We start from the raw sequence: 18,101 nt of genomic DNA, 5'->3' as shown, positions 1-18,101 counted from the left end.
TGGTGCTTTATAGGAATGTCAGTCTATGTCACATTACAGCAAAATAGACGGCATTTCTAAGTGTCACAGATAGAAAACCTATGATACTTTAGGGGACAGGGTTTTTCACTGGAGCCCAAGGGATGAGGCCTGAGAACTTAAGAGACCAGGCCACACTGTTGGTTAGTGTATCTAGTATCCCGCTACTTTTTCAGTGTCATTTCCCATTGAGTAGTCAAGTTTACCCTCTCAAGCCCTCCACATAAGGTTTGGTAATGTGACACAGCTAAGGGGAAGAACCCTGAGCCAGTGTGCTGATGACAATGGTCATTAGGGAGATAATACACCAAGGAAGGCTTATCTCAGAAAAAAAGGCGGATTTTGACATCTGCCTCCCACACCAACAGAGTTTCATTTTACTGCCGTTTTTTGAATGAGTGGGGTATGATTTTACCTAGAGGAATGATGGATTCCATTGCAAGCCTAAGTGAACTTGACCTCAAAGGTGACTCCCCATGCTCAGATGATTAAAAAAGAACGAAAGCTTAGAACTTACCGCATGCTGGTTTCTCACTTGTGTTACAACATGCTTATCTCTCCAGTCAAATCTTGATGGCAAAGACATGTTGGAGATGAGCATTGACACTTCCGGAGAGTAGCGGGGAAATCTGGAAGTTTTGGTTCTTAAGTAAATAGCTGAGTAGAAATAAGAAAGGAAAGGACAACAATATTATATTATAGAAAGGGCCCCTTGGGGTTCTTTTTTGGAGGAACGTTTCAAAAGAAACAGTAGTTTTGTAGGAGAGCCTGCCATTTATGATTTTTTCTATGTGCTTTTCCATAACATGAAATGCAGTCAACTGAAAGCTATAGAAGATAAGAATTCCTACAATAGGGCTGAAGATGCCACAGGAAATTACTTGTTTGAAAGAACCAAGTCAATAATGGAACTGAGTGTAATTGGTATCATTTGTTTTGTCATGACCCATGGAATCATGCGTAACTTGAATAGAAACAGCAATAAAAACAGCAGAAGGAATAAGGTGCTCGTTGTCTCTTACAGCAACATGGAAGTGCCTATGTGTATAATATTTAGTTCTTAAGCAATAATTAAAAGAGTGAATTTGAATTTATTATTTTGTCAGCACCTGGTCCATGCTTGATACCTAGTGTTTAATAAATTATTAACTATTACTCAATGTTCTAGATTCACAATTAAACAATTCCTCAAAATAAGCCAGTCAATGAAAGAAAAATACCACATGATCTCACTCATAATAAAGAACATTATAAACTGATGAACAAAAAGATAGATACAGAGACAGTAAAGCATCAGACTGTCAAATGGTTAGGGAGAGGTGGGGGAGATAAGAAATCAACCAAAAAAAAAGAGAGATCAACCAAAGGACTTGTTTGCATGCTTATAAGCACAACCAATGCATGCAAAACTCTGGGAGGTGAGGACATGTATGGAAGTGGTGTGGGGTGGGGCAATGGTAAGATATGTACACATATAATACCTTAATAAAAAAATGAAAAAACAAGTAAATAAATAAATAAATGATGTGACATAAAGACAACAATATTATATAATTATTTATTATGTAAAAAATAAATAAACAATTCCTCAAAAATTAAGGAAACAAGTTAAAATCGGGAAACCAATCAACTAATGGCATCACTTACACCATACCTTTAAACTCTTCAGGAAACAAATATGAAAACTGATTTATTCCATAGACGGCAGTGGAATTTTCTCTAGGAAATAAAGAATTCAAGTATCGATGTCTATTAAGACTTTCCTAAAAGGAAAAAGAAAAAAAAAAGATAATTTATATCACCTATGTTAACTTTCCAAAGCAATTTGTGTATAACTAACTTGGAGATATTCTTCAGGTGTAAAAGTCAAACTCTGACTTATTTGTGGCAGATCACAATGAAAGGTTGTATAAGATAATGAGACCATATGAATAAAGATAATGAGACCATATGAATAAATGCTTTGTGTTAGAACTGCTATCTGACTTCAGGGACATTTTTGAGACTGGGAAAGATATATCTTACCCATTTGTAATTTGTTCCCAATAAGCATGGAGAGCACTAAACATATGTTTGTTTAACATAGCGGAAACAAGAAAATAAATTGCAAATAAGCACTATGTACTAGTGGAAACAGTCACCAAGAGGCACTCATGCAATGAAGCAATTATGTACTTGGAAAGTGTGTCCTCTTTATCTTTGTATTTCTGTGCACTAAGGAATGAAACATGGGAAAGGGAATGAGGAAATAACAAATAAACCCGTTCTATTTGAGCTTTATAGAATCCCTATCTCATTTAGGGCACAAAGCTTTGTGAGATGGAATCCTGGAATGGTCTAGGAAGGTAGACCATTGTTTGCCTATCTGGAGGGAAACTATGACCATTATTTACAGATTTCTCAGTGTTTGTGATAATCATGTATTTCACATGAACATGCCTTAATTTCCTCATACTACCCATTGTGCAGCATAAATGAAATATTAAAGGGACCACCCATTTTGTACATTTCCAACCCTATTTCTTCTATATTTTTTATGCTCTTATCTGTTTATTGTGTGTCTATTTCTTAAACCCATAAGCAAAATGAGAACAAGGCCTATCTGGCATTTATCACCGTATTCCCCACATGCCTGGCACACAATATATGCTTAATTAGTACCTGTTGCTGAATAAGTATATAAATGACCGTTTATGTACGCCATGTCCTTAATAGCTTTAAGGTGTTTATTTTTAAGCAAATTATCTCTGGAAATATTCATAATCTTATTTCTTCTTTACTGAACATGCCTGGAAGAATTGCCAGTCAATAATAATAGTCATTGATCCGGAACTGGTTTGGCTCAGTGGATAGAACGTCGGCCTGCAGACTAGAAGGTCCCAGGTTCAATTCCAGTCAAGGGCATGTACCTTGGTTGCGGGCACATCCCCGGTGAGGGCTGTGCAGGAGGCAGCTGGTCGATGTTTCTCTCTCATCGATGTTTCTAGCTCTCTATCCCTATCCCTTCCTCTCTGTAAAAAATCAATAAAATATATTAAAAAAAATAGTCATTGAGATTCAGGCATTTAAAAAGAATCCTGATGAAATAGAGCTGTGACTATAATTTGGAGAAGAGGTGTAAATACAAAGGACAGAATTGGAATGCAAAGCAATTTGATATACATTAAGTAACCAATATAAGCCAGAGATGGCTACTGCTAAGTAATTCAGAGGCTTCATTTTTCTCTGCAAGTCTTGATTGACCATCCTTGTGAGCTGAAGTAACTGGGAAAGGCATTGAGAATGTGGAACTTTAAGAACGCAGAGAGCAGAAGGCAGCCAGGAGAATGGGCCTCTCAGACCTCCATCCACAGGGAGTTTAACTTCTGAGGCTGAATTACCAGGAGACCCAGGAAAAACAAGATTCCCACAGGCTGCCCTAGTCAATGACGGAGCAGTAAGACTGGCCTATTTGGGGAAACATGGCACTCCACCGAAAGCTGGCTTTTGAATGATGAGTTCCTCACAACCTCTCCTATCCTAGACAGCAGTCTAAGGCACTTTCCAATCTTCCTCTCATCACAAAACGTGAGTTTATATTGAGCTCCAACTCATCATCCTATTAACAACCTGTCATAAAATCAGCATAGGAAAGGATCAATTAGCATATGTTTTTAACATTAGGAATGGAGGATGTAACAGGGATCAGCTCTATAGTAAATATCTCTGAATATTTAAATGTATAAAATATTAAAATGAAGGACTTGAACCTTAATTTCATTTATGAAAGAACAGATGTAAAGGTGTTGCCACTGCTGAGAGCAGCAGAACTTGTTCGAACAGTAATGTCTTGCAAGACATCCTCGGAGGCTGGTTCTGAGAGCTCAGTGCTTATGTGCTTTCAGTTTAGCTCCCCTGGGCTGCCAGATGAGGGGAGGGTGGGGAGCCAGGTGAAAAGGGCAAAGGGATGAAGAAGTACAAACTTGCAGCTACAAAACAGTCTTGAGGATGTAAAGTACAGTATAGTCGATAATAGTCTAATAACAATATGGCTTCAGGTGGGTGCAGGAATTAGCCTGAGTTATATAAATGTCTAACCGCTATGCTGTAGACCTGAAACTAATACAACATTGAATTTCAACTGTAATCAAACATAAAACATTTAAATAAAAATAAAAAAAGACATCAAGTTTTGCAGAATACACAGGAAACACATTAGCAGTTTTGAAAGGTGCAAAAGTTTGAAAAACAAATGGATCACATACTAGGAATCTGGGAACTGGTCAATCAAAACAGCCTTTAAACAGACATGATGAAAAATAAATATCTTTACATGTTTTTTATTTCCCCCCTTTGTTTTGACTTAAATGTGTTTAATTTAAGACATACCAGGTCCCAGGGCCGAAGAACTTGAGGAAATTATCTTATGATTATAAAACCAGGAAAAACATGTCGTTTTGACTTCAATCAACATTTTTTCTTTTTTTTTTCTTTTTTTTTTTAACAATGATGATTTTTTAAAAATATATATATATTTTATTGATTTTGTACAGAGAGGAACGGAGAGAGAGAGTTAGAAACATCGATGAGAGAGAGTCATCGATCAGCTGCCTTTTGCACACCCCCTACTGGGGATGTGCCCGCAACCAAGGTACATGCCCTTGACCGGAATCGAACCCCGGACCTTTCAGTCCCCATGCCGACGCTCTATCCATTGAGCCAAACCGGTCCCGGCTCAACATTTTTTCTTAAAACACTCTAATCAACCTTATTTATATTGGGCTACCTGTGTCTGTTCCAGAGTTTTAATACTGGGGTAAAACCTAAACCTATTGGTGAAGCCTTTTCAAAACAATCTGAAGAAGAAATCAGTGCTTTCCCTTTCTCTAAACCCATCTCCACCAAGTCAGGCGAACTTTTAAAAAAAAAAAAAAAAATATATATATATATATATATATATATATATATATATATATATATATATATATATATATTATTGATTTTTTTTTTTTACAGAGAGGAAGAGAGAGGGATAGGGAGTTAGAAACATCAATGAGAGAGAATCATCAATCAGCTGCCTCCTGCACACCCCCCACTGGGGATGCGCCAGCAACCAACGTACATGCCCTTGACCAGAATCGAACCTGGGACCTTTCAGTCCGCAGGCCGACGCTCTATCCTCTGAGCCAAACCGGTTTCAGCTCAGGCGAACTTTTAATAAGCGGGTGCACGAGCCTATGGAGCCCCAGTTCAGGCAGATCAGACATGGGCAAGGTTCTCTCAGCTTGAGCAATGCAGGCACCTGAGACACTTGTGATGGCAGAAGGAGGTGACTGACCAGCGCCCCCTCCGGAAGGAGCAGGGCGGGTTTCTAACGCCTCTGGTTCCTGTAACTGAAAAGCGGCAGCAGCGGAGGCAGTGAGGACCGCCCATGGGTTCCGCCAAAAGGGGAGCTTCTAAGCAAGAAGACCTTGGACCTATCCATGGGTCACTGGGGACGGATCATAGACATCCACAGCGGCAGAACGTCTTTGGAAAATCAAATCTTGGGGTTAGCAAAGGCCTGGGAGAGGGCGAGCGCCAGGCACGTGGGGGTTCGCAGGGAGAAGTTGGGGGGTGTAACCCCAGCGCGTCCCAGAAGGGCAGGCAGGCGAGGGGATCCCCTGAATCTCCGCGCCCCGAGGCCCCTCGGCCCAGCCCAGACCTGGGACAGGAAAGGACGGGAAAGCAGCACACAGACGCGGGGGCGCTTGGTACCCGGAAGGCGGCTGCCTGTTGCTCGCTGCTCCGAGGTCCCGTCCGGGGGGAGGTGGCACTGGGACCGGCTCCGAGGCCTCTGCCGCAGCACCAGAACCAGCACCAGATCCAGCACCAGATCCAGCAGCAGAGCAGCCGGAGCGCCCGCAGCTCCATGCCCGCCCCGGGCCCCAGGCGCCACCCGCCCCGAGGCTTTCCTTTCGCTTCCTCGGCTCCTCCCCCGGGGTTTGGGGGGCGGGAGCGGCACCGCGGGGTGTGTGTTGGAGCTGAAGGAAGGCGCTCTCCCAGCTCCCCATGCTCTGTACCTAGGAGTCCGCTTAGATGCCAACTGTTGTTGAGCTTCTCCCTGCTTTTGGGGGGAAGAAGCATAAGGCACTTGGCCACGTGCTTTCTGGCTTCACCTCCATCTGTTAGGAAAAAGCCCAGGAGTCCTTCTTCGTTCAGGACATGGACATGCACACTGGGGTGGCCTGCACGTCCAGAATTAGGTGCTGGAGTTGTCTTCCTTTCATCTCAAACGGAAAGATTCAGGCAGTCATTGACCTTAACCTGACCTTCATCCTGCTGGGTCTGCAGTGGTCCCCCGTCCTGCTCAGAAACTAACTCTGAAATGCTTTGCGAATTTACAAGGAGATACTGAGCAGATGTTTGTTTTCTGTCAGTTGCAAAAAAAATGTGCGGTTGTGGAAATAATGCCCCATTTCTTGATTTATTATAGGACAGCCATTTCGAAACTTTCAAAGTCTGTTTCTCCAGATGCACAGGAAGATATAGTACACCTCTTTCTTAAATTTGTGGTGGAATTTAAATAAAGCAACCCGCATAGAACACTCTGCATGATGCCTGGCACATTTTCAGTGCTCAGGGTTAGCTGTTTGTTTTATTCTTAAGGCATCCCACCCCCATTTTATTGTTGTTACACTGCTTTCCACCTGCTCGGCTTAGTTCTGAATATCCCATTTTCATGCTTTCTTCTTATTTTTATTATTTTTTAAAAAAAACATTTTCACTTCACATAAACCCAATCCTAGAGAATGGGGCGCAGAAAGGAAAAAAGTAATGTTCAAATCAGTTAACATCCAATCTGGTGAAGCATCCATCTTATATAAAAATTGCTGTTGGAAATTTCAACCCTGCTAGTTGGCTTCTGTAAATGCATGCTTGCTCAAATAATAAGGAAAATAAGACTTCTCCCGCTTCACAGGGGCCATTAAACCTTCCCCGGACGAAATTATCAGTGCTGGCACCAGGCCAGGCCTTGGTTGAGGTCTCAAGGCCCCAGCACATAGGGCTCTTCAATAACGTGCAAAGGGGGCCAGAAACACTCCATATTTGGGAGACAAAGAAGGTAAAAACATATAAACAGGGAAAGTTACTCCACGTTGGGGCCCAGAATTTGAGACATTTTCCTCTAGACCCGAGTGTAATAAATATAACTCCATCTCTCTAAGTATTGCTTGGTTCTTCTCCAGGGTTTTCTGTAACACTAGCAGCAGCTCAGGTTGAGGATGCTCTAGTGCACATGTGTCAAACACAAGGCCCACGGCCCAAATCCAGCCCGCCAGGCCTTGCAATGTGGCCCGCACCGCACTGTCATCACTGCACTCCGCTGTCAGTTTATGATATTGTCAGTTTATGACTGTTCAGTAAACCATTCGGCCCGCGATTTAGGCTGGATTTTAGATTTTGGCCCCTTCTCTGATTGAGTTCGACACCCCTACTAGTGGGAGGGGAGAAAACCCCTTTTGAAGAGACTAGGTGATTTCAAATGCCCATTGTCACAGGCCCCCAAATGGTTCTTGAAACAGTAGCTCTGTTTCTCAAATTTAAAGTGCATAAGACACAATCACACAATAATATTGAGTGTTAACTGCAATTGAAATAGAATAATTTTTAAAAGAAACAAGGCAAAAAATAGAGTGCACAGGAAATGCAAATTCTGCACAGGAAGTGGTTCTGGAGTGAATCCTGATTCTGCTTTTCTAATAAGCTCCCAGGGGCTGTGGCTGCTGCTGGTAGCACAGGCCAACGCTGAGCTGCAAGAAGTGCACCACTCGCTCCTGCTCCTGTTTCTCCAGTTTTCCTCCTACAAGGGGAACTGGGAAGAGGGATGGGGTATCTGCCTCAAAGGAATTCTATATTCCTTTCTGGCCATTGCATCTCTGCTTATTTCCTTGAAGAATAGGTAGCCAGTTTAATATTATTGGACCTCAGGACCAGCTGCATAATTAGCATACTTGTAAAATGAAAATGAGGCTCCTTCTTCCTATATCATTAAGAATTCCAAGACAGGAACAGAGAATCTTAAACTAAGTGCTGTGTCTTTCTAAGCACTGGGTTCTGTGAGACTGCTCAGGCCACAGATCCATGAAAACAGCTCTATTGGATCTTTTTATAATAACCCTTTCTATACAAGGCTCCCAGAAGTCTTCAGAATTGATGTCACGACCCTCTTAAACTTTTTAGAACCATCATCTGATTTATCTCTGTAGTGTTTACCTAGATACTACGAGTCTAGCTATTATCTGATGCAAAATTGGTAATAAAATAAAGTACATTTGTTATGGGCATTGAAAGTAAAGATTAGGAAGCTTTTGTACATGCCTGTTTTGAGGAGATGCATGTTCTTGGAATATATGGTGATAAAGATTTCTTTAGACAGCAAGTTCACAGATCTGTTCATGTCATCTCGGTAGTCTTCTGCACCTAGCTATTACTTGGTGCTAATATCTTAAAACAAACAAACAAACAAACAAACAAACAAAAAAAACTAAAGGTTTGCATTCAATCATAGCTACTGTTTATTGACAACCTACTGAGTCGGAAAATTTAGTAAAAGGCAGTCATCCTTACCCAAGCATAAGTGGAACTGTAAAAAAGCCCATGGAACTAAATTTACTTCCTAAGCTCACAACAACAAATACTTATTGACCACCTATTAATTGTCAGGAATTGTTCTACGTAATGAAGATCCATTAGTGCGTGAATGATTAAAGAGACAAAATTTCCACCCTCATGGAACTGACATCCAGTGAAAAGGATGCACAGAAAAATTAGTAGAAGTATTATCAGGTAATACAACTGCAAAAGAAGAATCAGGAGTGTGGAGGGCTGGGGTTGAATTTTAAATCAGGTGTTACAGATAGACCTCACTGAGAAGGAGATAAGTCTTAAGTCTTTGAACAAAGACTTAAAGGAGGTGAGAGTGAAATATTCAGATATTTGGGGAAGAGAAACTATTAATAAGATAGAAGAAATAATCAGTGAAACTCGCAAGTATCTGCTAATTTTCAAAACAAACACTGTAAATTATACCTATATAGGAGGTGTAATTTTATTCTGTAAGTTTGCAAAATATCACACTCTTATATTAATCCTATATTAATAATGTATCATTGCATCACAACCCCAAACTCAGTAGCTGCAAAATAATAACATTCAGTATCTCACACAGTTTTGGTGGAGCAGGTTGGAGCAACCTCGCCAGCCTCTGTCACAGGTTGCAGACAAGTTGTCAAAGTGGCTGCAGTCATTGGAAGGTATCTCAGGGTTGGAGGGTTCGATTTCAAGCTCCTGCTAACAGGAGTCCTTGGTTCTTCTCGGGCTTTTGGACAAAGGCCTCACTAGATCCTTCCCACAGGATCCCCCAGAGAGCTTCTGTGGCATGACAACTGTTTTCCCAGCGGGAGAGACTGGAGAGACTGACCAAAGGGCAATGAGATGAATAAGAAGGAAGCAGGTTGTGTCTTCTACAACCTGATCTTGGAAGTTTCATACCATCCCTCCCACTCTCGGTTGCACAGACCCACCCTGGTAAATATGGGAGGTTGGGATGGCATGGGGTGTGAATACTAGGAAGTGGGGCTTCTTGGGTGCCATCTGAGAAGCCAGCTACCACACACTCATCTTCGACGTGAGCCACTTTTTTTTTTTTAGGAAAATAATCCTGCACTTCCATCTATTTTTGCAAATGCTTCTCAACTTCTGTGATCATCAAATCATTATCTGCTTTTGTTTCTATCCTGTCAAGAGCCTTCTGGTTTTTCTCTAGTTTTGAATCATTCTACTTCATTTTGAATTGCTTTGCTGTGGAGTTATGTGGTTTAGTGTGTGTGTGTGTGTGTGTGTGTGTGTGTGTGTGTGTTTTAACATTGATTACTTAGTAAATACTCATGTATGTATTATGACTTACCAGGCATTCTGCTAAGCACTTTACAAATATTTCCTTTATTCAATTCTCATAACAAAAGCCTTGCAGTAAATAGGATTATCATTTTCATTGTATAGATGGGGAAACTAAGGCACCGGAAAGTTAATGTATTCATTCGAAGTTACGCATTCAGTAACTTATGGATCTAGTATTTGAACAGGTAGAATCTGGCACTAATCTATGTTTCTCTCCAGTACTTCATCAGCATTTTTATGTGATCCATGAAATTCTGTACTTTAAGATATGCGTTATGAATGTACTATCAATGAGCACTCTAATTGCATAAGATATTGTAAACTTCAAATAATCAGCTGAAGGTCATCAAATATTTGAAACAAACAGAGAACTATGCTAGTGTGAAGGTAGGGAAAATGCTTGAGTGGATACCAATGTTATGAGATCAGTTCTTTCGTGATTGTTTTCATGATCTGAGGAATTATTCATCCCTGCACCATCTCATGACTGCAGGGTTGCAGGTAATAAATACAAGGATGAGAAGGAGCCTCATCCATTACCTCTAATCCTCACAGCAAACCTGCAAGGTAGGAATTATTATCCTCACTTTCCAAATGAGGAAACTGACTCATATAGCGATTAAGGAATTTAATGAAGATCCTAGGCAGGAAGTGGCCATGGGGAGATGTAAACTGAGCTGTCAGACTTCAGAGAGCATGCATGCTTTCTGAGCTGTGCCAGGCTGCCCTCAGTTACTCCAAGACATGTGCTGTGGTTGTTTTTTTATTGTTACTTTTTTTTTTTTTTAAATTTCATGTTGGTCTTTCTTATGGATGTAGCATTTGTACTCCACTAAGCACTTTCCTTGTTCTAATATAACTTACAGAAAAGCTTGACATTTGGTAATATCCTTGAGTCATTGTATTACCTCTGCATTAAAAAGGTTTGTTTGCTTTTTTTTTTTCTTTCCTTTTTAATTTCTCTCCCTATGTTATGGGAAGAGATCTTATACCTCCAGGCAAGGAATTAGCTACTGCCTGGATTGAAAGATTTGATGATCTTTGGTCCTAGATTGTTCTCTGAACATTTTGCTAATGCCCCCCCCCCCCCCCCCCCCCCCCCCCACACACACACACACACACTTTGGTTACTGTTGTGGACTGGGTTCGCAGAGTCATTGCAATCATCCTTAACCTCTTGCACTGGCAACATTTCATGAGGACCACAAAAATCCTGAATATAAAAATGTGTTACATACATTTCTCGGTCTGAGGCTTTCAAATTTCCTTTCTGGACAAAGAGAAGAAATGCTGTCTGAACAGCCACCACTAATGGGCAGGCTTTGTCAGACTTTAAAAATAGCTCACTCCAGTTTCTCAGCTGGAGGAAAAAGACTGGAGCAGAGGCTGCCAAAATGCGGGAGGTCAAAGGAGAAAGGGGTACTTCCTGGCCTGCTTCTCACGAGGAGGGAAAGGAACATTGCATTTGAAACCCACATAAGCTCATCAACAAGTATCACCCCTACAAATTAAATAAAATAAAAAAATAAAAACTTTTAGAAAAGCCATATTGTTTGCCTTCTTAATCCAAATAGTTAATAGGACAAAATGCCATTGGAAACACCTAAAACCACGAGTGGTTTCCATGGAAACCTCAATCCATTTCTATTCTGCTGACATTTGAATAAATGTGAACAGAGGCACGCTTTAGCTCTGCTGCCGTAGGTGCACTGTGGACACAGAGCTAATGGGTTTATCTGACACAGAACCATTATTAACTACTCTCAGGAAAATAGTGTCGGTTGTCTCCCCATAGACACAGACTATGCCATTGTCCTAAGTATTTTGGAAAAAAATCTGGGATTAGTAGGTAGAAACAACACAAGCTACACGACAATAATATTTCACAGGAGATTAAAAGGCCCCTCCTCATGTAACAATGTCAAATAGCATATATTTGAATGATCTGAGAAAATAATCCTGGTCCCCTTTATTCTGGCTGCATCATTAATCTGAATGTACATTCTGTTTCCAATAGCTCTCCATTCCCCATTCGTTAGATGAAGCCTGCAAGAATTACATACCTATTGACTTCTATTGGCTGTGCAAAAATCACATTATCCCGAGATCTGATTGGTGTTTCTGGTTTCTTGGGATATATTCCTGTAAGTGTAATTACTGGGACAAATGGGAGTTCCATTTTTAATTTTTTGGAGGAACCTCCATACTGGGTTCCACAGTGGCTACACCAGTCTGCATTCCTACCAGCAGTACAGGAGGGTTCCTTTTTCTCTACTTCTAGCACTTGTCAGTTTGTATGATAGCCATTCTGACAGGTGTGAGATGGTACCTCATTGTCACTTTGATTTGCATCTCTTGGATGATTAATGACTTTGAACACCTTTTCATATGCACATTGGCCATCTGTATGTCCTTTTGGGAGAAGTGTCTATTCAGGTCCTTTGCCCATTTTTTTTAAATTGGATTGTTTATTTTCCTCTTGTTATTTATATATTTTGGAAGTTAACTCCTTATCAGATGTAACATTGGCAAGTATTCTTAATCTTTCCTCCTACCTCTTGACCCCCAGTTAAAATCACCAATCTTTTTAATGTCTCCATAGTTTTGTCTCTTCCAGAATGTCATATAATTGAAATCATACAGTATCTACAGCCTTTTCACTTAGTACTATGCATTTAACTTTCCTCCATGTCTTTTCATGGTTTGATACTACATTTCTTTTTAGTGCTGGATAATAATCCCTTAACTGGATGTTCCACAGTTTATTTATCCACTCACTGAAGGACATCTTGATGGCTTCCAAACGATGACAATTATGAATAAAGCTAGCATAGGCATTCATGTACAGGTTTTGTGTAAGCATAAGTTTTCAGTTCCATTTGAGTAAATACCAAGGAGTGCAGTTGCTGCATCATATGGTAAGAATATATTTAATTTTGTTAGAAATTGTCAAAGTCTTTCAAAGTAGCTATACCATTTTGCATTTCTACCATTAATGAATGAGTGTTGCTGAGCCCCCACATCCTTGACAGAATTTGGTGATCAGTACTTCAGATTTCAGCCATTCTAATAAGTGTGTAATAATATCTCATTTTAATTTGCAATTCATTTTTCATATGCTTACTTGTTATCTGTATATCTTCTTTAATGAGGTTTCTGTTAAGGTCCGGGCCCTATTTTTCATCTGGTTGTTAATTTTTGAATTTTAGGAGTCCTTTGTGTATATTGAAAAAGAGCCCTTTATCTGATATGTCTTTTGCAAATATTCTCTTCCTCCCAGTTTGTATCTTATCTTCTCATTCTCTTGATATTATCTTTCACAGAGCAGAACTTTTCAATTATTTACAACCCTTACCTGAGGATTATTTTTTTATTGATTTTAGAAAGAGAAGAAGGGAGAGAGAGAGAGAGAGAGAGAGAGAGAGAGAGAGAGAGAGAGAGAGAGAGAGAGAGAGATATTGATATGCGAGAGGGAAACATCAGTCGGTTGCCTCCCAAACACACCCCAACAGGGAATCAAATCCTCAATCTCAGTAGTGCCCTGACAGAATCAAACCTGCAGCCCTTTAATGTACAGACAATGCTACAATAAACTGAGCAACACTGGCCAGGGCAGAAATTTTGAGTTTAAATGAAGTTGAACTTACAATTTATTTATTTCATAGATTGTGCCTTGCGTGCTGAATCTAGAAAGTCATCACCATATCCAATGTGATTTTGGTTTTTCCCCAAGGATCTTCTTGGATTTTATGGTTTTGCTTTTTATATTTAGATTTATTATTTATTTTGAGTTGATTTTTGTGAAGTTACACAATTTGTGTCTAGAATTTACTTTTTTGGCATACAAATATCCAATTTTTGCAGCACCATTTGTTGAAAAGATTTTCTTTGTTCCATTTTATTGCCTTTGCACCTTTGTCAAAGATCAGTTGATTGTATGTACAATATGTTGGTCTATTTCTGGGGTTTCTATTCTCTTCCATGGATTTATTTGCTTATACTTTTACTAATATCACACTGTCTTGATTGCTTTACTTTATACTGTGTTGAAGTGAGGCAGTGTCAGCTCTCTGACTTTGTCCTTTCCCTCCAATATTGAGGTGGCTCATTTGAGGCTTTTGCCTCTATGTATAAAGTTTAGAATCAGTTTATTAATATCCACACACAAAAAAACTTGCTAGGATTTTAATTGGTATACAGTGTTAAATTCATAAATAAAATTGGGAAGAACTGATATCTTGATAATACTGAATCTTTCTATCCATGAACATGGAGTATCTTTTCATTTATTTACTTCTCCTTGGATATATTTTATCAGAATTTTCTAATTTTCCTCATATAGATTTTTGTATATATTTGTCATATTTATTTCTATTTGAATTGGGGTCCTAATGTACATTGTGTTTTTAATTTAAAATTCCACTTGTTTTAATGCTGGTATATGGAAAGGAGATTGACTTTTGTAAATTAACTGTATATCCTATAAACTTGCTATGTTTGTTTATTAATTCCAGGAGTTTTAGGTTGATTTTTCCAGAATTTCTCTATAGATGAATTTGTCATCTTTGAACAAAAGTACTTTATTTCTTTCCTATTAATCTATATAGCCTTTTTTTTTTCTTGTTTTATCACTTTAGCTAGAATTTCCAGTAAAAATTTGAAAAAGGGTGGTAAGAGGGAACATCCTTATCTTTTTCCTGATGATCATTTTTGATCCACATTGTGCACTTCCAAGTCTTTATGGTAATTCTTGAGCTAAGACCTTATATAGTGCCAAAGTGTGACATAATATTGGCTAAACTACAACTTTGGATGTGGGTAAACATGAGCTTTTTATAATTGTATGCTTATTGTCTATTTGGTCATAAAATTATTTACCCTTCTTGTGCCTCAATTTCATTATACATAACTTGGAAATAATTTCTAGTTCTAGTGTTATGATGGTTGGAGATGATGAAAGAGGGTTTGAGTCAATAGTTTGTTTCACAATTGTAGTTACAATTGCTGGGACATAACGTTTCTCTTTGGGACAAAATTCAAACCCTAAATTTGTAGACTTTATTCCATTCATTGTCAAATTCTTAGACAAAAATAATGATTGTAGTCTTTCCCTATCTTTCCTGCATCTTAGTGATCTTTACTAATGTCACCTCTGTATTGGTAGTCACATAGTGTAAGAGCTAGCTCGCATTATCAGGGAAAGAAGACAATTTCCTAAGGATTATGCTTAGGTTTTAGAAATGCAGTCATTATTTCCTCTTATTCTCACTGACCCGGAAAACACAGAGCATTTTTGTTGAAGTTTATATGTCTATGATTAGAGACATTTAAGGAAATAGAGTTATTAAAAGTTTGTAACAGAATGTAGAAGTCAGATGAATGTCAGAGCTGGAAGCATGATTTCTGCATGGCCTTTGGGGAGAGAGGATATGAAAAAGCGAATCACTAGCTCTTTCCGTCTGTGAGATGGCACCTGCCTTGTCATTGAGTAGCTATGAGCAGAAAGAGGACCATTAACCTTGGTTGATTTTTGAGAAATAGGGAAGTCAAATCAAGCCTAACCAAACACAGATCCTTCTACCATAGGGGGTTTCTGAAACTTAACCTGTACAGTCCAGGAGTGACTGTGACCTTATTAAAGAAAGCAGGCCAAAGATAACGTGAATCTGAACCCCAAAATTTTAGGAAAATGGAATATAGAAGCTAGCAGAGCATATATGAATCCTCTAGCTTATTCTCTTTATTCGCATGTGAGGAATTTCCTAATGAGATGAAGAGCCTCTAAATACTGTCACATCGCTAGCACTTGGAGAGTCAGATGTTATCATGGTACTCAGACACCTACTATCATACTTCTAATATCTTATGCTGCCTCTTTGAGTGAATATGACCTTCCACTTTAAAAACTAAAGATGACTTTTTTTTTTTTTTTTTTTTTTTTTTTTTTTTTTTTTTGCAATTTGAAACATAGCTACTGCTGATCTCACTGAAGCCATCCAGTACAGCTATAAACCTGAAAAAGTCTGAAAAAGTCCCCTTTTATTACAACATTTCTAAGAGCTTTTTACACACACCAGCAATAAAGTTTAGAAAATGGTTATTCTGTTGAGAAAATGGTTACTCATTGGATGGTGTAAGATATTTAATCTCTTTATTGATTCATGTCACAATTGAGAGTGAATATTAATCATTAAGCAAAGCAGTATTAAATGTAGGATACATACTTCAAAAATAAGTTAACATTCTTTGGACTTCAATTTTTATCTCATGCATTGCATTTGTGAATTTTCATGTATATTTTCTTATCGCATTTAAAAAAAAATTTGCCCATTTCCTTATAAATATCTCCTGAAATGCAGGAGTGTTAGAAAATAACCTCTCATAAATATAAAATGATTGAGGGAGAATACTTGGGTGGAACAGTTTTGACTAAGAAGTGAGACAGATTGGACTGAGACTGGCCTGAGACTTAGACTGAGAATGAGACAGCTTGGACTGATCTGTCCTGACATCCCAGAACATTCCCCAACTGTGTTTCAGTTTCTGCATCTAGAAAATGACATATTAAAATCAAATAAGCCCATCTTTGAAAGATCAAATGAGACGGGATATGTAAAATATTTATAGGGCCAACATTAGTATTCATATTATTATTCCAACATGAAAAATTTGCATCACTATGAAGGAGTAAAAACTCAACACTTTCAGTGAATAGGCAAGTCAAACATATTTTTTTACTGATCATTTACAAATTTTAGTTTAAAGTAGAAGATTTCACTTACCATTAATTAAAACAAAAACAATGTATTTATTGGTTTCAGTAATTGTGAATTATTTCAAATCTGACCACATGAGGGCAGCATGGTACCTTTTAAGTGAGCCGAAGATTGAAGGGAGGAAAAAAAAAAAAAATCTGGTATTAAAGCTATAGAGATCATAGATACATAAAACCAGAAGACTCCAGAATGATTCTCTAATTCAAACTTTCATTTTACAATTTAAAAAAACACACAAACTGAGGTCCAAAGAGGCTAATCAGCAAGCCCTGACATGCAATTGATGTCTGTTGAGGGTAGTGCAAAGAACCAGTCCACAAGCATTAGCAATAACAATAATTGTAATATCAGAGCGTGTAGGTGCTTAAAAGACTTTTTATTATGCACCAAGATTGTGTGTAACAGTATTTTAGAGGAAATCGAACATTTCTCATAATGATTTAGCCACAGGAGTGTTCCTTTCTGGAGAAATTGAAAAAAAAAAAATCTCATTTCTGGAGTAAACTTGAAGGCAAAAGATTGAACTGCATGACCTCTCAAGGTTGTCATTAATATTTTGCTCACAATCAGGTGTTTGCCGGTTGCCTTGAAACTGCTACACTGTCTCCAAGAAGCAGGAGCTGGCAAAGGCAGATTACACACCTAATTGGCCTTGTAAATGTCCTTGGGTGTTTGTTTTTCACTTTCTCAGCAGCCCCTTCCCTAGTCACACAAATGCATACCCAAACACAGCCAGAGAAATGCAAAAAACAAACAAACGCAGCAATAAAAAACAACCCCAAAATATAATCACTAGTGGTCGTACCGGAGTGGGAGTACTTGGACAAGGAGAGATGCTTTAACTTTGCACTGACCATGTTCATTGTACAACAGAACTTCACGAATAAATGTTGGCTAATCTGGGTCAATAGAGTGCTTGCTGCACAACTCCACTTCCTGCCTTTCTCTCCACCTTCCTGGTATCTTTTAAAACTTTGCAGTTTTTCCTTCTCCTCTGCCTACATTATTGCTCCTCTGAATTTATCCAGCCTCCAACATTGGACACTCCAAAGACTAACTGGGCCTTGGGAAGTCACATATATTTTGGTTAGACATTATTCCAGGTGTTTTTGTGAGGTTCTGTTGGACAAGTATATTGGATAAATCTTGTCATCCTCAAATTATATCAATCCAAGGGCCACATCCAATCAGTTAAAGGTTAAACAGAAAGAACAGAATGCGATGGCTAATTTTCCCAAGTAAGGGTGAATTCCTCTTCCTTGACTGTACTGACACTTGGATATTGGCTCTTTTCCAGGCTTTAGTCTTGAACTGAAAGATGGATTCCGGGTCTTGAGTCAGTCAGCCTTCATTCAGTTCTGAATTGGTTGCAGGCTCCAGTAAGAA

The 18,101-nt window shown here is 38.9% G+C and overlaps 1 protein-coding gene across 2 annotated transcripts in view; it reads right to left on the bottom strand.

Moving 5' to 3' along the window:
• LOC311622866 (acid-sensing ion channel 5) overlaps positions 1-5,992 on the bottom strand; it is an 89,411-nt gene extending 83,419 nt beyond the window's left edge. The window contains exons 1-3 of one of the 2 annotated variants that reach the window (XM_084884330.1): positions 5,755-5,992; positions 1,673-1,781; positions 536-675 (exon numbers count right to left, since the gene is read on the bottom strand). In XM_084884330.1, coding sequence (XP_084740456.1) covers positions 536-675; positions 1,673-1,781; positions 5,755-5,910 — 405 coding nt within the window. In that variant the 5' untranslated portion in view covers positions 5,911-5,992. The remainder of the gene's footprint in view (positions 1-535; positions 676-1,672; positions 1,782-5,754) is intronic. The other variant, XM_084884329.1, reaches the window with a different exon arrangement.
• Between the last annotated feature and the right edge of the window lie 12,109 nt (positions 5,993-18,101).

Source organism: Pipistrellus hanaki (genome assembly GCF_964339955.1).
Source record: "Pipistrellus hanaki genome assembly, chromosome: 5".
Classification (NCBI taxonomy): Eukaryota; Metazoa; Chordata; class Mammalia; order Chiroptera; family Vespertilionidae; genus Pipistrellus; species Pipistrellus hanaki.
The sequence above is the reverse complement of the archived record's forward strand: the minus strand, read 5'-3'. Positions and strand labels throughout refer to the sequence as shown.